The 22,369-nt window shown below is 36.4% G+C and overlaps 1 protein-coding gene across 1 annotated transcript; it reads left to right on the top strand.

The window, feature by feature from the left end:
• The first annotated feature begins 1,587 nt into the window (after window positions 1–1,587).
• YTHDF3 (YTH domain family, member 3) lies at window positions 1,588–21,863 on the top strand. The gene is made up of 4 exons (XM_010009886.1): window positions 1,588–1,609; window positions 6,827–6,912; window positions 8,356–9,948; window positions 20,862–21,863. The coding sequence occupies exons 3-4, from the start codon at window positions 8,374–8,376 to the stop codon at window positions 20,883–20,885; spliced, it is 1,599 nt and encodes a 532-aa protein (XP_010008188.1). The 5' UTR covers window positions 1,588–1,609; window positions 6,827–6,912; window positions 8,356–8,373; the 3' UTR covers window positions 20,886–21,863.
• The last annotated feature ends 506 nt before the right edge of the window (window positions 21,864–22,369 follow it).

Genomic DNA, 22,369 nt, shown 5'->3' with positions numbered 1-22,369 from the left:
GCTCCTCCTTACTGCATCCTTTCTCTTCCCTCACCTATTTCTTCTCCTTTCGGGCCCCTGGTTTCTCCTCCTTCCCCGCGGCCTCCGCTTCTCCCAGCTGTTCTCTCCGTGTGCTGTGCTGCACTTTTTTAGGTGGTTCTTCATGGAGCTTAGAGTTTGTTATTTTTTATCTTTGCTGGGCCTCCACTGGCGTTTCTTTCTGGCTGGAGGCTATTCTGTCTTGGTCTCTGCTTCTCCGTGGGCTTCTGCCACTCCCTGAAAGTTTTGGCCCTGCAGTCTCTTGCCCCTTTTTATTTTCTCGCTATGCCTTTAATGTTCTGTTTCTTTAGTCTCTGTGCATGCTCTCCAGTTTCCTTTTAAGCACTTGTTTCTAGCTTAGTGATCTCTTAGTTTTCCATTGCTCGGTCTTCCACGAAGTCTTCTTCCCAACTTTTCTAGGTCCGTGTCTCTTGTTGGTCTCTGCATGCCTTGGTGTCTGGATCAGAATCATCCCAAATGATGAGGTGGTTGGGGTTTTTAAGTTTACAGAGATTTTTCTCTGGTTTTGGGAATGGAGGTGACTAATCAGTGCAGCTGTAGATGGAACAGTGCTAAGCACTGTTATGATAACTCTGGGACAGATGCACATAAAAGCAAGATGGAGGTGGCTGCCTTCTAACCTTTCAAACCTCTGAATACTGATTTTTTTTTTTCAGGATTAAAAATTGTTAGAGAGTAGTGGAGCCCTGGAGACCCTCTCATGCTTAGTTGCACGTAGGAGTGAAGATGAACTAGGTTTTCATGGGCTTGCTTTTTTTTTTTTTTCCCTAAGCTATTTTATTTTGCTATAGAGGAATTAAGGATACTGCAACTTGTACTGTTACAGTGATTCTTAGTGCATGACAGATTAACAGTGTTTTGTAATGACTAATCCTAAAAAAACCAAAAAAAACCCCGCCAAGTCCTCCTTAAGGTATTATTTCCTTGTGTGAAAGCTTCATACAGGCTGCATAATTTTCTCAGTGTAATTGCCTAGATGAGGAATACATAACTTGTAGTTAAGTTTACAATATCACTCTCTATTCCTTTGTGTGTCTAAAAAGCAAGGCACTGTAGGTTACTGCCTGATAAGAACCCATCAGTCAAAAGATGACATATGATAAGTTCTAATGAAGTTCTAGTACTGGTAGTAATCTTAAACTACTAACTTTCATTGTTCTTTTACTCCATGCTTTGTTTATGTTTTAGGGAACACATGACAGAATCAAAATTCATTTTTTCAGGTTTTCAACACCATTTATGCTTTACATGCTGTAAAAAACTAGGTTATTTAAATGTTTTTTGGGGAAATTATTTTAATTTTTAAGTTTTATTGCTTTTGGTAATATTTTACATGATATTTTATATACCAGAATAGTTTTTACAATAGCATGTTTTTAATAATATTTTAAACTGAAAGTTTAAAATATTAAACTGAAAGTTTAAATAAAAGTTGAAAAGAGCAGAATTGGCAAATAAATGGAATTACCCTGAAGTAAACATTAGAGGATTCTAACTGAATTTGTTTTGCCTTTCCCCCTCCCCCCCCCACTTTCCTACATACAGAGACCTAAAGGACAGGGAAATAAAGGTAAGTTGATTCCTTGTATTTCTGTATAAATCGCTAATATTGCTGCTTATGGAGGTTAATGTGTCTTCAGAAAATCGTGGGAAGAGAATGTAGCTATAGAATGTCTTTTATTTTGGAGCAAGATGACATGAAATTCTGTGCCAAAATGTTGTTTCCCAGCATTTTTACTGCAGCATGGTGGTATGTCAATTTAAAATGGTTTATTTTGCCAATGAAGATTTATGTCAGAAGCCAGGTGATAACCTGTCTATTTCTTTTTAGCTGACTTTGTGTTATGCTTGTATAATCTCTTTAACAGTACACCGTGGGCCTTTCTGTGCAGTAAATAAAATCAGTCTACTAGAATCATCAGGAAGAATCTTTTGAACAGCTTCCTTAGCTTGTGAGACAACAGCCACGTGACTATTTAGTTACTCATATCTGTGAGCAGAACACATCACCTTCCTTATTCTCAGAATCTTTGTGGGCTTTTCTCTTCATTTTAGTGTCAGTATAGAATATTCTCTTAGTGTTAGTAGGCTTTCTGCTTTTCTACTTTTTTCATATTTCTGTCAACACCTTAATTTTTAAATACCGTATTCAGTGGGGTTTCTTCTCTCCCACAGAAACAAGGAACTAACTACATTATATTCTTCTCTCTAAAATTCTTGGCAAGTGTGTTGTAAACAACATCTCGGGTTATATCTTGCGATTTCTTTCTGGTCTGGAATTTCTTTTCTTTGATATAAAGACTAATACTCTATTTGGGAATTCTTTTTGCCTAATCAGTACAATTGTGCCCATTTAATTCTTAGGTATAGACTAACGTGCACAGCTACCTTCTTGTGTTAATATCCTTGTTATTTGTTCATGCAGATAAACATTTTTTTTGAGCTCATACACTCTTTGCCTCTCACTGTTCATTATCTGAACTAATCTAATTGTTCTCTCTGAACCGTTATTCAATGTTAACCGCAGCATACTTATTCTATGTGCATATTATCTGCTGCTTATTACAAATATCACGATCATATTTGGTGAGTGGCACATGGTTCTTGAATCTTGCTGAATTTGGCTTGTTCATTTTTATTTCTCTGCATGCAGAGTAAAATGAACTTGTTTACATCCTCAGACCTCCTCAGTTTGGTCACTCTTGAATACTTGTTTTCTCATATTCTAATACTTACATCTCCCTCCTTCCCCCCCAAAAAAAATTCAAACTGGAGTTTTTAACTATTTCTTTGTGTCTTTGGAATAGTTTTATTTATATATTCCATATTGCCCTAAAATGAGAAGAAAAGTCAGAATCATTTTAGCAAGTAGTTTGTGGCTTTGTGTTCTTCAAATTATCATATCTCAGTTTTAGTGAGGTTATTGAGATGCATCTTTTAGAGAGACATACAAGTAGTTTTTGAACTACACACCGTATATATGAATAGGAGTGGAAATATCAAGCATTTCTAATTGTGTGTTATGTTGCAGCTTGTTTAACAGTGAAAATGCAAGAGTTGGCTTTAACTTACTTATGTTAGCATATTTTTGTGTGCTGTAGTTTGTAAATACCACAGAATGTTTGTATCAAAACACATCTCTTAGTTTGCTATGTGTGGAAGAGATTCTTGCATTTCTGAACTTGAATTTTTATGGAGTGCATCCTCTTAAATATTGGATACTTTCTATGTATTTTCTTGGTAAGAATATGACCTAAATGAAAACTGTAGTGAAACAAAACAAAATCTCCTCTGTTCTGTTAAATTATTTGGTTTAATGTCTATTTAATGAAGCTAAGTTATGATTCAGCATTCGATTAAAGAGCTAGGAGATTGAAGATGGTAGCACATCGGAGCATAAGTAGTTGGCTTTGGGTTAGAGACTTTTTCGAGAGGTTAAGTCAGTATCAGCAATCCTTAATAACAACATATTAGCAGACAGTAATCTGTTTTCAGGTGCCATGGTAGGCCCCACGTTAAAGGAGCCTCAAGGGAAGATGTTTAAAGAGTAACCAGAAATTGGTTCTGTGTGTAAGAGTTATAATATTAGAGGATGCTAAGAAGGTTACTGTCCACATGTCTGGTGGAGCATATGAGAGAATGTGAGTGAGCAGTATAAAGGGTGTATGCATGGAAATAGACTATTTTTCATATTGAAACAAAAAATCCTAGACCTGCAAATGATACTGGGAGGTAGCAGATTTGTATTGTTTAATAAAATGTTTAGAGTGCTTTATTTTAGTTAATTATAAATTGGTGTATTGTACTGTTCCCCTTGACCAGAATTTGTGGGATTGAAGTTCTAGTAGAACTGTACTATCCATCTGTTGTGTTGGGTATCAGTGTTAGCATTTCAGAGATTTGAATGAGTAAATTATCCTCTTTTCAAAGTTTTCTTTTGATTGTCAACTGCTGTACAGTAGACATAAAACATCAGAACTGACATCAATCAAATGATGTCTTACAAGTGGGTGGGGGTGGGGAGAAACTGGCATTCCTAACACTTTTTTTTTTTCTCCCTTTTGTTTGTTGTGCCAGTGTATCACACCTGTTGTAGGAAAGTGCTGACTTGTGTTTACATATGTGTGTATAATCTTTGGGTTTGTAGAAGGTTTAAATGTAAGCATTAGATTTAAAACAAGAATGAAATGTTGTTTCTTTTGTTCACATTAATCAAGGTGTAATAACTTCTAATGAAAAATTTATTCTTACGCCTTCAGCCATCATTTGTGCATTTTGCAAGTGGTTATTCAAAGGACAGTAGCAGTTAAAAGAATATAAGCTTTAAGCTCCTTTACTTGATGAGTTGTTTCTTCCCAGTATCTAATTACATTGTATGTTTTCACAGTGTTTGTGGAAATATATGGTATTTTCAGGATTGGATTGATACAGTTATTTTTAGTAACTGTAGATTAGTTTCAATTAGTATTCTTCATTACTACCCTGTTCAGTTGGAACTTAATGTGAGATTTTGGGAATGAGGCATGCATCTTAATCTGTTTGCTCTTGTTAAATGTGTGTGTGGGCTACATTCTTCATTATTAACACATTATGTAAAGTTAGAATGAAAAGCCAGAGAAACATGCTTCCAGTGATGCTGTTTCACTGAGAAATGTATGTTTACTAGGAAAGATGTCAGTGTAGAAACGTTTTCTGTCACTGAATTAAGATCTCAATACAGAATGAATAAGAAATAATACTCCTGTAAATGTATTTTCTATGTTAGTTGTAATGGCAGACCAAAAATAATTCTGTCTTAAGTGACCTTTAGATAACTCTGAAATAATAAACATAGCAGATGCATGTTTTGTGAAGATTAGCTGTCAGTATGAGGAGATTAATTTTGATAGGATTCTAGTCCTGACATACAGCTGTTTATTCCTTTATTTGTGGTTGCATGCTTCTAAGAAACTCGTATGCTGCCATCTATGTTTTTCTTTATAACAGAATTGTGCATGGAAATTGTGCTCTCCTACTATTTGGTTAAGTCTAAGCAATGGGCATAGCATCGACAAATTTGAGGCTCATCCCTTATGTGACTGGACCAAATATAAAGAGAAATATAGTCTTCCAGCTCATTGATATGTTACCATTGTGTGTAAATTTAGGATAATTAATGACCTTAACTGAAACTCCTTATGGAAAAGAAAAAAATGTCAACACCTAAAATAAATCTAAATTTGGTGTTTTTTTAGGAACGTTGTTGCATCAAGCTTTAAAACCCATTGTGCTCACCATTACTGGTCATATTTGGCTGTTGCTAATACACGAATGCACTGTGCCAATTTGTAATAACTGAAGTGTCAAGTGTTCTGACTTTTAAAACTTCAAGAAATTAAAACACAAGTTGCTTTCTTCCTTTCCAGATACTTGCTTTGAAAAATATCTTCTGTTGTTTGTGTTATGAATTTTTAGCTCTTTACTGCTGTCTGAAGTAAAATTCTCTCAGAATTTTGGTTATTCCTGGTGATTTTATCTTCTTTTTTTTTTTTTTTCTTTTCCCAGTTAGTTTCATTCCCTGAAAGCAGTTTATTTCAGAGGTGTTAAAGTCAAATGTGGAGAAAGAAAAATAATAATAAAATGAAGTGTCTTGGTCCAGGCAACATGAACTTTGGGTGGCAAACCCCCCTTTTTATAAATAAGAAAAAACACCGCTCTTAAACACTAACTCCAACAATGTTGAAGGTTTTGTTACATGGTTGTGTATACTTTTCAGAAGCTTTTGTAAAAGGGGAAATCACTGAGTAAGCTCCTAACTCGGTGTCTCAAGTTGTCAGAAAATCAACTGTTGTAGCTTCTGCTGTCATGGTTTCTCAGTGCACCTTACTGATCACTATAAAACCTTGAGAAATAACAAAAAATGCATTCAGAAAATCAGTTACTTATTTTTGAGAAGAGATCTTAATCTTCAAGTTGTATAATTGCAAACTGCTGGTTTAAGTCCCTATTCTGCTTTGCGCCATGGGAAACAGTGGAACATAGCAGAAATTTGTGCCATTTGACTTTGTTTGAATAGTAGCCTGGGGGAGGGTAGAGAGACACTTCAAGTAATTTGGGCAGCTGGAAAATTTCAGGTAGGTGTAATGCCTTAGAGGAAATTAAAGGGAATAGGAGGCCAAGTAGAGACAGTAGGAAGAGATTCCAGTGTATAGGGGCATATATGCTAGGAAAGGATTTGTAATCTCCCTTGGGGACTTTAGCTCTTGTTTCTGTCTTACTTTATCCCCTCAGAGCTTCAGAGATGCCACTAATGCAGAACAGTATAATAGTTACATAGGAAATATGGAAATAAATAGCTGAATAATGATGTTCTTCATGGTTGTCTTGGTGGGTAACTGCCTTTCCTCCTGGCAGGAGAAAGGTGTATGTTGCAACTTTCCCTGAACCTATTGAGTATGTCTGATCTGGTTGGTCTGCACATTTGCACTTAGTCTAGTACTTCTGGAAACGCTGGATTTACTGCCTGTGTGAATAAGGTGTGCCTATAGTTTTTTCTTTGTCTGTGGAGCTCAGGAAGGAGTAGTCAGGCATAGTCTTCTCTGGTTGCCATCTTTCCAGACCTCTCCTGAGATCTGATCAGGATCATCAATAGAATGAGCTATTTTCTTTGACTTTAGAAAGCAGTGCTTAGAATAATATGTTCAGTCTTAACAAAGCACAGTGTCCAAGTGATTTAAGAAGTATTATCTAGATTAAAAGTGCAACACAGATCTTCCAGAGAGCATACCTAATACAGATTTACTTTTAGTTTCAGTACAAAACGGTTCGATTCATCAAAAGGATGCAGTAAATGATGATGATTTTGAGCCATATCTAAGTAGTCAGACAAATCAGGTAAGTGAGCATTGTTTACTATATTGAAGTTAATCTTGGAGTTCAGCTGACTTCTAGACTTAATTTTTGGATGATATTTCTTGGCATTACTTACTTGATTGAATATTTATTGAAATGTTTTTGGGTTTTTTTATCCTTATCATATGGTATCTTAAACATGTATAGTCTTCTTAATGATTCTGGAAAAGATTCAATTTAAAAGCATGCTCTGATGTGTCCTGCTCTTGAGCTTGTGCTCTGACTTCAGAAAAATAAAGTTACAAGAAGCCTGAGGAAAAATACAAACGCAAACCCCAAACCAAAACCCCATGCCTTAAACTTGCCATGAGATCATCATCTGTTGGATACAGTTCAAAACAACAGTTTCATTGGCTCCGAGAAAATATTAACTGCTTGGACATGATTTCCTTTGAAGTTGGTAGAGGTAGCTCACAGTTGATGGCAAATTAGGTTGAAGCTTAATATTACTACAGCTTAGTTACAGCTCTTATGCCAGGAAGTTAATGAGCAGTGAATTGTCTCTCTAGTCAAAAGTTAATACTCATTAAGTTAAGTTTGTAAACTGTAGCAGTCTTGAAAGAGGCAGAAAGTACAGATTATTAAAAGGCTTTGAGAATTTTGCTTGCATTCCCATTTTTTTTTTTTTTTTCAAATAATTCAACATGAAGGAGGCATCAGCTAGAAGATGATAATTTTGCACTTCTTTCCCCAAAACAACATCAGAAATTATATGGGGGTAGTCCTTCAAATGTCTTTGAACTTCATCTTCTCAAGAGTAAATGCAGTGGTTTTCCGTGAGTCTTGGAAGTATGATTTGAGTTTAGCTAGAAAACTTTGTTCTGCTAGGTTCATTCTCAAATAGTATAGAAATGTTTTGTCTTGATTGTTGTTCCTCCTGAAAGACAGGCATTCTTGCGTCCTTTTCACAGTAATATTCTGGCAGGAAGTGAGAAACAGCTAGAAGTGAGGAATTTGACAAAAACCTAAAAATACCAAAACTTTAAATCATAGTTGCAGCTATTTTTCTGTTTCTATGAAACTATAGTTGTTAAGACTTTTTGGTGGTTTGTTGTTTTGTTTTGTTTTTGTTTTTGTTTTTGTTTTTTTTTTTTTGTTTGTTTGGTTTTTTTCTTTTAGTAGCTTGTTATTTTCGTCATACTGTTGACATGGAGGCATTTTAAGCTTAGCTTAGTTACTAAAAATAAAGATAATATATTACAAAATTGGAGCTCTTTAGTGCTTTGAAAGTGTCTCTTGAGGAAAAAATGGCCATATCTAACAGATACCTTCTTCATCTTTTACATTAGGAGGAATGGTGGAAGTTACAAGCACATTCATGTAATCCTTAAAAATGTTTCAGACTGCATTACAGTTTATTGTGTTTATTTTTCCCTGAGCATAATTGTCTATATTGCTGATTTTTGTTTTTATTTTCTCTTTCAGAGTAACAGCTATCCACCAATGTCAGACCCATATATGCCTAGTTATTACGCTCCATCCATTGGATTTCCATACTCTTTAGGCGAAGCAGCATGGTCAACTGCAGGTGACCCTCCAATGCCATACTTGACAACTTATGGACAGATGAGTAATGGTGAACACCATTACATACCTGATGGTGTATTTAGTCAACCTGGGGCATTAGGAAATACCCCTCCATTTCTCGGGCAGCATGGATTTAATTTTTTTCCTGGGAATGCAGACTTCTCTACATGGGGGACAAGTGGATCTCAGGGACAATCAACGCAAAGCTCTGCTTACAGCAGCAGCTATGGCTATCCACCTAGTTCTCTTGGGAGAGCCATAGCAGATGGACAGGCTGGATTTGGCAGTGATACTCTGAGCAAGGTGCCTGGGATTAGCAGCATTGAGCAAGGCATGACTGGACTGAAAATTGGTGGAGATATGACAGCCGCTGTGACAAAAACTGTAGGCTCAGCTCTGAGCAGTACAGGTATGACAAGCATTGCAGCAAACAGTGTGCCCCCGGTTAGCAGTTCAGCACCTAAACCAACCTCATGGGCTGCCATTGCAAGGAAGCCTGCTAAACCTCAGCCGAAGCTCAAGCCTAAAGGTAATGTGGGCATTGGGGGCCCTGCTGTACCACCACCACCTATAAAACACAACATGAATATTGGAACTTGGGATGACAAAGGGTCAGTAGTAAAAGCACCCCCAGCCCAACCAGTACTGCCTCCTCAGACTATAATCCAGCAGCCTCAGCCATTAATTCAACCACCACCACTGGTGCAAAGCCAACTGCCTCAACAGCAGCCTCAGCCACAGCAACCACAACAGCAACAAGGACCTCAGCAGCAGGCCCAGCCTCACCAGTTGCAGCAGCAACAGCTGCAAAACCGCTGGGTAGCTCCTCGTAATAGGGGTGTGGGCTTCAGCCAGAATAATGGAGCTGGTAGCGAGAACTTTGGTTTAGGCGTTGTATCCGTCAGCTCCTCACCTTCTGGTGTGGAAGTGCACCCAGTGCTGGAGAAACTAAAGGCCATAAACAACTACAATCCCAAAGACTTCGATTGGAATCTGAAGAATGGACGTGTGTTTATAATCAAAAGTTATTCAGAGGACGATATTCATCGCTCCATTAAGTACTCTATCTGGTGTAGTACTGAGCATGGTAATAAGCGCTTGGATGCTGCTTACCGTTCCCTGAATGGAAAAGGCCCACTCTATTTACTCTTCAGTGTGAATGGCAGTGGACACTTTTGTGGTGTGGCTGAGATGAAGTCTGTTGTGGACTACAATGCATATGCTGGTGTCTGGTCTCAGGATAAGTGGAAGGGGAAGTTTGATGTCAAATGGATCTTTGTTAAAGACGTTCCCAATAACCAACTGCGGCATATTCGCTTGGAAAACAATGACAACAAACCAGTTACCAATTCAAGGGACACTCAAGAGGTACCCCTAGAAAAAGCCAAGCAAGTGCTTAAAATAATTGCTACTTTCAAGCATACCACCTCAATCTTTGATGACTTTGCACATTATGAAAAGCGTCAAGAGGAGGAGGAAGCCATGCGTAGGGTAAGAAATCCGTGTCATTATAGTAGATCTTCTGTTTTTTCTGGTTTTGGAAACCTTGTTTTTCATACAACTGGAACTTAAGTGTGTGAGTGTTGAATCAGAAAGTGGTGCTTTTTACTCAGGATGTCGGTGCTTGATATAACTGGCTCTTAATGAGAAGATTACAGTTCTTGTAACTTGTTTTGTTAACACAGATATGTGTTTAACCTCAATACTAACATAGGCCTGCATAAGTGGACTTCTGACATGTTTTGCCCTTTAAAGTAAACAAAACCTGAATTGAGTGTGTTATCCATAACGCAAGTCTTCTAGTTTAGATTTTTACGATTTCTGGGTGTAAGGACCAGAAATTACAGGAGACGCTTACTTTATTTAACATATCATTTCAAATTCTGCTTTAATGAAATCTTAACAGCATGATTACTGTGAAAAGCAGGTTTTCCCCTTGATTCAATTTGTCTTTTGTACAATTGTGAAATAGAGAAGTGACACAGCAATGACTTGTACAGTGTTGGAATAATCTTTTGGATGTTTCTCATAGTTCATTTCTAAAAAACAATAAAAAAGAGTAATATATAGTTAATGTCTGAGAAGAAGAGTATACATATGATAAATCTGTAGAAAATCTATAAAGAAACCTTTAGTTTTGGAGATACTGCAGAAAACCAGACAAGCAAAAAAGACATTTAATTTAAGCTGGTTTATAGTACTTTGTCTTGTGTGTAGTTTCCCTACTTGTGTTCACCGTTGTCCACAATATTTTCTTTTACTATATTTATTTTCCCTCCAAGTTTGCTAGTAAGTAAATAATATAATTTGTGTCATGGTTAGAAACATTTCAGAAACTATTGTACCGGTTAGATGATGTGCAAGTATTCAGAAATGGGAGTTTGCATCAGCGCTGTTTGGTGTTAGTGCTCTCTGTTCATCCTGTCACACCACCTACATAACCACCTCCCAACCCCAAAAAGTCTAGAGTTTGTGCTAGTTAGGGGCCTTGTGGGATGTGAAGTCCTGAAGTTCTTCACTTCTTGAAGCTGCCACAATTTTGGCTGCATAAGAATTTCACCAGCTTAACTTCTGTTAGGTTTCTACTACTGCAGTGTTTCCATCCTACTTGTATGTTCTAATCCTTCAACAGACGTGTTGCCTGTCCTATAAACCAGTTGTGCATGCCCAAAATCAATTTTGTAGTTTTATTGCACAGATCCGCAGTAAATTGTCACATTGAAAGTTTTTATTATTTGGAGACAAGATGAATATCCCACTTGGGTGTGTAACGCCTTTTGCATTTTTTTTCTAGGAAGAAAACCTAATATGCCATAGATCAGTATTGTTACTTCCATGCTATCTTGATTATGGAAGGATGGGCCACATTTTAAAATGTATATTCATTGTAAGGGGAAACTTTCAGGGTTTTAGTACAACTTCATTGTGATTTTGGTAATGTTTCAGGACTAAGATTATCATCTTTCTCTGTATCCTTCATGTTTCAGTATTTTCTTAATTTTTGATGGTGTAAGACACTCCACAAATAACTAGTTTGCTTCAGAGGTAGGTACTTTTCTGAAAAAACTTAGCAAAGGAGTTATAATTCAGACATGCCTTAGCAACTGAGGAAGATGTGTTCCATTTGTGGTTCTGTTTCCTTGGTAGTAGATGAAGCCACAAAATGTAGTGGAGAGGGGGAACACAGTGTTTCTGTATATGCTTAACTTAAAATACAGAGTACAAAATTCAGGATTTAGTAGGTCTTTAACTAGATGAATGCGATTGTGCATATTTGTGTAATAACTAACATTGTTGTTTCCTTTAATACCCTCAGGGAACCATACATTACCTGTATGACTCCAATACTGAACTCTATGCTTGTATGTTAAGTTACCTTTGCCAATACTATTGAGAGAAAACATACTGGTCAAGATACTAGGTAGTGATTCTTCTACAGCTTTGTGCAAACTGGTTTTGTGACAAATTCCAAAAAATTACTTTAGAGCTGGATATATGGCTGTAAGGTTTTGTCTTTGTAGATGGATTTGAGATGTACCTTAAGCAAATGAATATGTATTTAAAATACAGGAAGTCTAAATTAAGCTACAGTTACTAAGAGTTCTTGTTTATCATTCTCTTACGGCTGAGTATTGATGTTAAACCTATAGGTTTCTTCTTTTATCACACAGCATACAAGCAACCTTTCTTTAAATCATAAACATACAATTGTTAACTCTTCTGTGATTCAAGAATATTTTGGAAATGCAACAATTAGTATTGTAAGCCCTGGTTTACGGTTAATTGAGTAATCCTTTATTACCTAGTGCCAGCTAGGCTTTTATGGAGCTGTGTTTAAATTTGTGTACTTTTTACTGCCAGTAGAACTGTGTAAATTAAGTTCATGCCCATTTTCTGTGGCAGCTGTGGCAGTCAGTTTCCAGTGTTTTGGTCATGAAAAATATGTTTATTGCTGTTGATAAAATATTAAATACATCAAGCACTGGTAGTCATTTACATGTTCCTTGAAGTTCAGTTGATGTTTTGTTATTGCATAGGTGGTAGCAAGCTTTCATACAGCCAGTGATCTAAACATAGTAAACAGCATGTGATTTATGTATTTAATTTACTTTATAACTGTTCATCATTCCAGCTAACTTACTTTAAAATAATTGGTTGTAAAAGTTTAATCTTAACAACTCAGGGGGATCAATAATTAATTTCCAATATGACCTAGCAGTATGTTTTATTAAAATATGGCAGCATAGTTATAAAAGTGCAATGAATAGTATGTGACTAACATGAAACTTTAGTCACTGCCATTTGATGAAGGTTACGTGCAAATGACTATGAATAGTCTCTTTAAGCTTAAATATTAGAACTCTGGTGTCTACCACTGTTTGATGTGATCCTGGTGCCTGGAAGATACCTACAATTGGGATTGGAACCATATTGTGCAGTAACTATTCACACTTTTCTTTCGGCTCAGGTTCCAGTGTTCTATTTTAAACATACAAGTACTGTGATCTTTCACCAAAGGAGCAAAGAAATCGGTGAAGTTTTTCATGAGTTCTCTCAGTAGTGCATTGGAGTAATCTGAAATTGCATTAGTGCTTAGTTTGATCTGTTGCTTTACGGTGTAAATGTGCGTATTTGTTTGTTTAAAAAAAAAAAAAGAAGGCCTGTATTAGTAGTTATGCACATGATCTTCAGTAAATATATGGATCAAAATGAAATGTGGCTCTTATTAAAAATGCAGCTGTTGGAAGGTTATTACTTACATACCTTCAGATGGTGGCTTGTTAACCTGCAGTTACCTGTTGCCCAGGGATGACTTTTGTTTCTTTTTGGTACATAGTTCTACTTTTGTAGAATATCATAGAAAAAAAGATCATGGCTTCATGTAACTCTAGAACACTTTTAGATGTTTTTCTTAGTGAGATAGTTCAGAAAAACAATATAATTTATATCCATAGGAGAAGGTAGAGCAATTCATTATGTATTTGTTTATCTAATTTGCATTTAGAAATTTTACTTTTCAGGAAGCCTTTAAATGGCAGGTAAATAGCATTTAAAATATTAGCTTTCTCCTGTTGTACTACATGTCTTGTAATAGGAATGTAGATATAGATAAAACTTTCTGACTCTCAAAAGGAGTATTTCCTCCCCCCAGTTCTGATACTCATGTAATTGGTTGTTAATCTGGCCACAGTGTTAAGCAGTGTAACTCTTTCCACTCCAGGTCATCGCTGACTTTATGCTTGATATGGCATTTCTTAAAAATATATTGAAGGAAGAAAGGGAGAGAACATCCATCAACTGTAGACATTTCTTCCTCCCCTTAACCCCCAACCATCAACTACTAGGTTACAATGTCAGATATAGGTGCATCCACAGTCCTTGTACAAGTCAAGAAAAACAGGTAGTTGACCAACATTTTTAATATAGTTAAATGATAGTTGTACCAGACAACTTTATAAAGTTTGTGCATTTGCATCAAAAAGAGGTTCAAAACAGTAAATGAAACAGGTTGTGTAATATCTTCTGAGAAACTTGTGCATTTCCTGTGTGCTTTTGATGTTTCAAGGACCATTATTTTTCAATTTCCTGGAACTTGATGTTAATCTACAGTTTCATCTTCGTAAATGAAAGTGGTATTGCAGGTCTCATGTCTGTTTTAAGAAGAAAGTAGAAAGAGAAGATACATTTTTGCTCTGTTGATAATTATGAGATGAATATGTACTCCCTGTCTTGGGAGAAGAGGATTATTTGGCTAGTGTAATTCTAGACATACTGATCCAGAATTTTCATCCCACGATGATGTGCTTATTTACCATGTCTTCATTTGCTTTTGCATCTTTAGTGTTTTGGAAATGCTTAAAAATGACCTGCAAATTCTCATGTGTCTCAAGACACAGGGATTTCAGATGTGCCTGGTTTTGGTGTGTTTGGTGGAGTCAATTGTTTCTGTTCAGAGGTAGGGTTTAGAATTCCTTACAGGATGCGGATAGTATGGAGAGGTCTCTATGTTAAAATGTGGTATTAGAGTGACTATGTAAGAGTTTGGAGGAGTGATGTGTCCTGCCCTTCTCTAGTAAGGGAAAAGACGGTGCAAGGGGAAAAGTGCAGTGTTGGACTGTTGTATGGAAGAGATGGAATGTAATTAAACTCACAAATAGGCTTAGTTTATAGTGATGCTTGCTTAGATCTTGTCATGTTTTTCCTTATGGTTTGAAATTCCTACCTGCAAAGTCGAGCATACGAGTCCTTTTGCAGACTGCATTTAAATTCTCTGACCCTGGAACTTGAAAGACCAATTTTGCCTGTAAAATAGGGACCCCTATTGGAAAACCTAGGAATATCAACCAAATGATTTACCTTAATGCTCAAGAGACCGGTCATTTTTGGAATCTGATTCTTTAGTGTCCTTAAATACGAAGGTAGCTGCTAAAGACGGGACTTCAGGCTTGAGTTGGATCCGTGGCAGTTTACCTTTTCTGAATGCTGTGTCTTTTAAGTTTCTAAAGCAAAGAAGTAATTTTAAATCTCTTCTTGTAGGGCAAAAGCAGAACCTTGAGTATATGTGAATAGCTGTTAAAATTCATGCAGCAGGCTTCTCCTTCCTGCTAAATCTCCTCAGATTGCAGTGCTCTGTTAAGAACAAACTGACTAGAACACTGGTGATTTTTTTGCAGTTTGCAGGGTAGAAATATGCCTGCATATTTCAAGGAAGTCACAACCTGTGTGACTCTCCACATAGTACTTCAACCTTGCTTCACTGACTTACATCACAGATGGACTAGTTAGCAAAAACTCAAGAGATTTCTGATGGTGCTTTGTTAGAAAAAATAGCACTATAAAACCATACAGATCTTGAATAGCTAATAAAACTGTTTCTGTAGATTCAGTTGGATTAGGATTGTTTTATGTCAAAGTTGGTTGGCTTTAACCTTCAGATTCATCTAGTTGAAATGATACGTTACAAGAGTTCGTATCAGATGATAAGTAGTTTGAGCCCAGTTCTTTGTGAGCACCTTTTCAGAGGTTTGGTAGTGTACTTAATATTGACAGCCAATTATAATTCTTGTTTTGTTTCTGTACCTAGTGATTATAGTCAGTTATGAAAAAGTAAACGTAAGATTGCATGTTCATTGCACTTTCAAATAGCATATAATGAGAAACCAAGATAAAATAAGTTCATGTTTGCTTACGGCAGACCAGAATTTCAGTTACATACATGCAAAGAGCATGAGTGTCGATGCTTGAAGAATTGCCTGAGAAATTCTACCACAGTGCATTTTGTAGGCCCTGCAGTGGATGTCATTTTCCTTCCAAGGCTACTGTAGAATCCTTAGCAGAGTAATTAAATAAGATCATCTTGTTGTTGCCCATGGGTGTCTGACAAAAATTAATGAAGGTGTTAGTCATTCTTTTGCTTCTTTTGCTGTGACAGTGATCATCACTGAGTGCAATTTCCATAGATGTAGCTAGAAGCTACCTCTTGTCAGACTTCAGAAGCTGATGCTATACTGTGAGTATTGGTAACAAACAATAATGAGGATCTGGAACCTTGATTTGATTTTTTTTTTTTTATTTTTTATTTTTCTTTTTAATGAACTTGCTGAAATGGCTGTCTTGTAGCTAATTAACGTCTGATATTTCAATGTGTAACAATGTACAGCACTGAAAAGAAGCACTCGCTACTTGTAGTTAGAGTTGACCAATCCATCACTGTAAGTATCCACTGGGGAAAACAAGAGTGGAAGGGTTTTTCTGGTACATGGAGTTCAAACTTGGTTTCTGTAGAGCCTTTCCTTGTAGTGTTGTCATATGGTATCTTTAAAGTAGTTAGGTTTCTTTCCTCACCTCTGCCTTCTGAATGTTTGTATCCTGTTATTTATGTACTGTGGAATTTCAGATGTGGACTAAGTTCGTAATACCTATACCATTTATCATAATAAAATAACATGTGCTGTCCATGTTCCATTAACAATGCATGTGTCTGCTCAAATGTAAACTTACTTACCTTTTTACTGTAATTTGTTCGTATTATTATCACTATATTTCAGAAACTGAAAAAAGTAAAATGCCATCAAAACTAATAGGAAGATGAATTAGAAGCCTAGGTCTTGCAGCTTTTCAGACTTTCTTAATAGTTATATGCTTTAAAGCCTTGTTTACTGTTTGGAGTTCAAATGATCTGCAGCAGCAGGGTCTCAGTTGAGTATTAATTCATAGGGCTTACTGGGAGAAGGAACTGCTCAGGACTTGCAAAGCCTCATTTGACTTCCTGTGTTGAAGCTGATTTTTAATTTGTGGCTAGTAGTTTACATGTTGGGATCAGGAACAGAAGAAAATTAGTGTTTAGGGAAGGCATGGCATCTTTACAGGAGAAAATTTCTAGGTCCATGTAAGGCTTCTGGAGATCCTTCCCATCTGATTCTCCCTTCCCATTTTCCCAGAATTCCCAGAAGTGCTTCTCACAAAAATTCATTTAAATATTTTTTATGTAGTTTTGGTGTAATACCTGTCTTTAGGAGATTTACCCTCTCTAGTTTGGAATTCTGGAGTGAGAAGTTTAAAAGTGTGTAAAAATAAAGGTTCTTTTTAAGTTTCAGAAATGTAGTTTATGTTAACAGATAATGAGATCCTTGTCATAAATGGAGTAAACTCTTTCCAGCATTTTTCAGTTTTCCCAATGATCTGTTTTTCATTGTGGTTCTCAAGCACTAAGGTCAACATTTATGCTGTCATAGCTGTAATGGTACACTGGGGTGCAATAAACTGCAGATTATGGCTGATGCCATTAGTAAATGAGATTTCATGAACTCTGCTGTGGCTTCTCACCACCTCTACAGCTGTCTGTTCTGCCTCTGCCAGGTGTTTTTGCCCACGCAGCAGAGCTGGCAGCGGAGATGTGTGCCTGTGCCTCGCCTCGCAGAATGCCGTCTGACATGTTAGCTTACAGCACAGATGAACAGGGCTTTTAAGTTGAAGATTAAATCGCAGTTTGCAGTGAAGCAACTAAGATGTGCTACACATTCCCTTCTGCAGCTGCTGTGAGAATGCTGCCTCTTGGCACAGGGGCAAAGCAGATGGCGTCAGGCATGAACGTTTTAAACAATCCTGTAAGATGCAAAAGTAAGACGCAAAAGTTCAGCAAAATTCGAGGGTATTTTTGCAAGTAGAGCTGATGGTGCGGGAGGTGAGTGTGTGTGTGGGAACTCTGCAGAGCGAGTTTGCAATCCTGGATGGCTTTCAGAATGCACACCTTGAAATGCTTGCACTTGTGACTGCTATAAAAAAAGCAAAGGTCCTTTCAGGTCTGCTTTCCCTCACCTTGAACTTTAGTTTATGGGATCTTGGGGAGGGGAGGTGTGTGGAAATAGAGCCGAGAACTCTTAATAGCTTCTTGTTGTTAGGCTACCATTTACATTTTTGCTACTTAAAGTGAGGCGCTTTGATTTTTTTTGTGACAAAAAGTTCCAGTAGTCAATGTTGTATGTATCTTGGTAGTTTTTTTTCAAACTGGATCAGGAGACATTTTTGTTGCTTTGAATTTTGAAATTCTGTTAGCATAGAGATTTTTGTTAAGCCTGAGGATAAATTACATTGCATCTACTTTCCAGCATGGGATCATTTGATTAATGCTCGTAATTCAGAGGACTGAAATTTGGAAGTAAGTCAGGCAGCCTTGCAGTTCAGACAGAATGAACTCCACATTTTTGTTTGCACTACACCAATGCTTGTTTCCCAGGCCCAAGCATTTTTAGGTTCACTTTCACTTAGTTAGTTTGTGTAGAAAGTTATTTGCATGTGTGAAATCTGCTCACCACATGGTATGCAGCTGGCAGGTACCTTTAACCAGCCGATACGTTCCCACATTGTTCTCACTCGAATGGTATTTAATTTCCAAGTCCCACTCAGAAACTCCCCCTAAAGATGGGTAACCTCAAAGTTCTAAAGTGAAGTTGGCCTTTGGCAGGGGACTTAAATTGATTGGTGAAGCTTTTCGGAAGAGATGTGGCTCATCTGAATGCATGAAACGAGATACTGTGTGAAAGGGAAATGTAGGTAAATCCAGTCATTTATGCTGGAAACTTCCTCTGCTCCAGTGGCGGAAACCTGCTGGGGATAAAGTCTTCTGCTAGTTTGTCTATAATCACTGTTTATATAAAACCAATCCAACAAAAGCCACCCCCAAAAACCAGAGTAAGTTTTCTCTGTTTTGCTGTACAGAGTACCAGATATCACTGATAGCAGTATCTGAAGAAAGTAATGTTCACTTGCATTGAAAAATGTCGAGTTTGTATGTCTGCACTAAGTATTTAAATATAAATGTAGTAAAATACAACTTTTGAGACTATGGGAGAGGTGAGTTGGTTGTGTTTTGAAGCTTTTTTTTTCCTCATAAAATGGACTTGAAATTTGTAACAGCAGGTAGTCAGGATATCATTCCCTTTCTACTTTGAATTTTTATGAGCTTAAACTCATTTTGATTTCGGGGACTATGAAAAGCACAAGCTTGGTCAGTTTACTGCGCAGCAGTTTGCAATGCAGAGAGAGCCTTTCTAGACAGCTTGACTCAGTGGTTACATGTGTAATACTTGCAAATGGGCTGGAACTGATGCTTTATTTGTATACAGGTAGTATTGAAAATTGTTAAAATATTAATAACTCATTCATTAACATTGTGGTTTCACAGGCTCTTACTTAATACCACAGTAGTGTTTTTCAGCACTGTGCAGTTCTTCCAGTTGAACTCTACTAACTGTAGAAGAATAATCTGAGATGTGCACAAGCAGGCTATTTTTGCATGCCTTACATGCACAGTGAGGCACGAGGCCAGTGATCATCTGTTTTCAGCCTAGATGTGCCCTGTTAACATATCAGTTTGATAGTATCAGTTGTTAATACCATCTCACATTTTAAAAACAGTATTTTGCCATGAAAATATTAGTCATGTCCCTTTGAACTAGGAATAAAATGATTTCAAGCAGAACAGTACAAGTATTGCTCTCACTTTAAAAACATTGAAGTTCTGCCCTAGAGAATGTCCAGTCTTAGATGTATATCTGCTGGAACCATGAGCTGCTTATTGTGACCAAGACCTCTGTGTGAGCTCTACTTCTTTGGTGTTCATCTTGAAATAACTTGGAGGTCTGTCTTGGAGAGGCCTAGATGATCAGCTGGACTCTATTAACCAGTATAAATGTTATGTATCTTCTTATGTCATAATAGTGTCTTTTTGGCAGCGTATGCTTGGATTCACAGACTAATTTGCACTTTTCCTGAACAGTTTCTAACATTATAAAGTTCCAGTGTGGTATCAGAGTGGTTTTTGAAATCGCTGTTCAAATGCCTTCTGGTTTATTTTTGTTTTCCCTGCTACATTTATGTTCCATTTATAACATGCTGTGTAATGCAATAATAATAAAAATACTGGAAATGAGGTTTCTGTTTTCTTTTAAGTGGGGGAGGGAACCTACCTCTTTTCCACAAAGGTATTTTAAAACATTTATATAATGTGCTCAGTTGTACATGTTAAGAAAGCAAATGCAATTGGAAGATAAATTCTTAGCTTCTTAGAGTCAAACTACAGTGTCTTTTTACAGTCTAGAAGATGTAATGAAGGCAGCGAGATACAGTTTATTGATCTGTTTTTATTTTTTTTTCCTAGGGGTAGTCATAATGCCTAAGTGTATGTTTGTCTTAAAGTAAAGGAAATGGAGGGTGATGATAAAGCACTGAATGTTACTTACTCTGTTTAGTAACTTGTAGACTTGTAATAGAGCAGAAGAATTTGTTAGTTCCTGGTAGAGATAGCAATTAGTATTTTAGCTCTTAATCATAAAAAGTTATTTTATCATTGTTTGTATTACACAGATGACATGACACACTTTGTTCTTTTACACCAAATGCAGCACCTTGCAGTGCTGTGAGGGTGTTGTAGGTGAATATGGTCTTGACTGCAGCTCAGATTTGCATTGAAGTGGGTTTTTTTCCCAGCCATTCCCATCTCATTGGTTTCACATTTTGTTATTGAAAGGAATTTAAAAAAAAAGTGTGGATGGCTTATTTTTATTATTTTTCTTACTACTTCAGAAATGTGTTTGTATGGAGGAGGAGGTAATGGGTCAATTTGTTTCTTTACCTTTTGACCACACATTGTGACGTTTTATTATAGGGGGCTTTGAATGAGATACTTGGGAATGGAATCTTTCCCAGGGATATAATGGATGGAGAATAGAATATTTAAATATTCATACGGAGCATTTCTTGACAAGTGAAGCTTTTTCCTTGAAAGCTTGTTGCCTGAATTAGAAATGGCAAGCAGTGCAACTGTTCTAATGAGAAGAAAGCAGATAATGTTGAACTGTATGTATTAACATGATTTTCCTTGTTTTTGTTTCTGTTTTTTTCAGGAGAGAAATAGAAACAAACAATAACTATATGGAGATGTCCTGCTAGAATTACAACACTAATGATGTAGACTCTGGAAATGCCTAATATGTCTAAGAAGACGTTATTAAAGCTTTTTTCTGCTTAAGGTGACATCTTTGAACACTTTAACACAAAATTGACTCTTCTTGTAATGGTTCTCATCAGTGCATCTGCCCTTATACTCTCTCACCAAACACACTTGAGAACTGTACCTTCGTCAAGCACTTTCTGTCCTGAAGCTTTTACCAGTATCTGCTGTCTTTTGTATTTATGCATCCTAGCTAAGGCACAGGAGACCGAACGAATGCAAGGATTCATTAACTCTTTGAATTTGTTAAATACTAACATTTAACCATTAGAAGTGGTTCAATGATGTGAGATTCACATTGCTTCAAGTTAATTTTTTCTTTGTTGTAGTTTTTTTTAATTGTCAGTTTTTAGCTATTCAACAGATTAAAAGCAAATCATGCCATATTTAGTCCTGGAGTAAAACTCAAGTCTAAATGTTCATGTGAAAATTATTGTAGTAATCTTTTAATATGGCAAAGCAACTTTAAGCTGCAGTTTAGCCAAATGAAACGTAACATGAAATTATATTAGAATGACATTTCCCTTGTTTCAAACTGTTTGGTGTAAGAGAATATTAATATGCAGCTTGGTGGACACCACCAGTTAATGCACATTTCTTTTTTTTTTTTTTTTATTTTTATTTTTATTTTTTTTTCCTGTAACATGTATACTGAAAAAAGTGCATTTGTCTGAGGAACTGTTTGTTTGCTACCACTCAATGAATCTCAGTTTTGAGTAAATGTACCTCAGTCTAAATCAGACTTTTTATGACCTTTATAACTACATTTAAAATAATCTTTAATTCCTATTTCTGGGTGTTTGCAAGCCTGACAGATTGCTATCATGAAAGTGAAAATTTACTCCTCTAGGTGATTCACTAGCTAAATAAACATAATTCTTGTTTAGCAAGCATATACTGTTTCTCAAATTTTTTTTTGTTTCATTTTCCCAACATCCAGGTGGTTTTTTTTCCCTGTTAAAAAATATTTTGAGAAAAATACTTTAATCCATGGAGATGACATATTCATAGTCATGTTAACATGATTATTTGTTAAACTATGCATCAAGAATTTTAGAATACATATTAAACTGGGTAATTCTATATGAATTTCTAACCCCTAAAAATACTATCTTTTGTTTCAGTTGTATAGCAACACATTCTCTCTGCTGGAAGAAAATATTAAAAAAATGTTAAGCGGGTGTATTGACTGTACAAAATACTGAACAGCCTGTACCAAACTCCAGGGATAGCTTTCTCTTTTTAGAATGGCAATGTAGAAGTCAGATATGTTATAGCTTAAAATAGCAATACCACATATTATTTGAACATGTTTCATGTCTTATTGCCCAACACAGATGTTTATATTGTGTTTCAAGTCCTTCATTTACAGATTCTGGCAAACAAAGCTCTGGAGCTTAA

Source organism: Nestor notabilis, unplaced genomic scaffold (genome assembly GCF_000696875.1).
Source record: "Nestor notabilis isolate BGI_N333 unplaced genomic scaffold, ASM69687v1 scaffold960, whole genome shotgun sequence".
NCBI lineage: Eukaryota > Metazoa > Chordata > Aves > Psittaciformes > Psittacidae > Nestor > Nestor notabilis.
The sequence above is the reverse complement of the archived record's forward strand: the minus strand, read 5'-3'. Positions and strand labels throughout refer to the sequence as shown.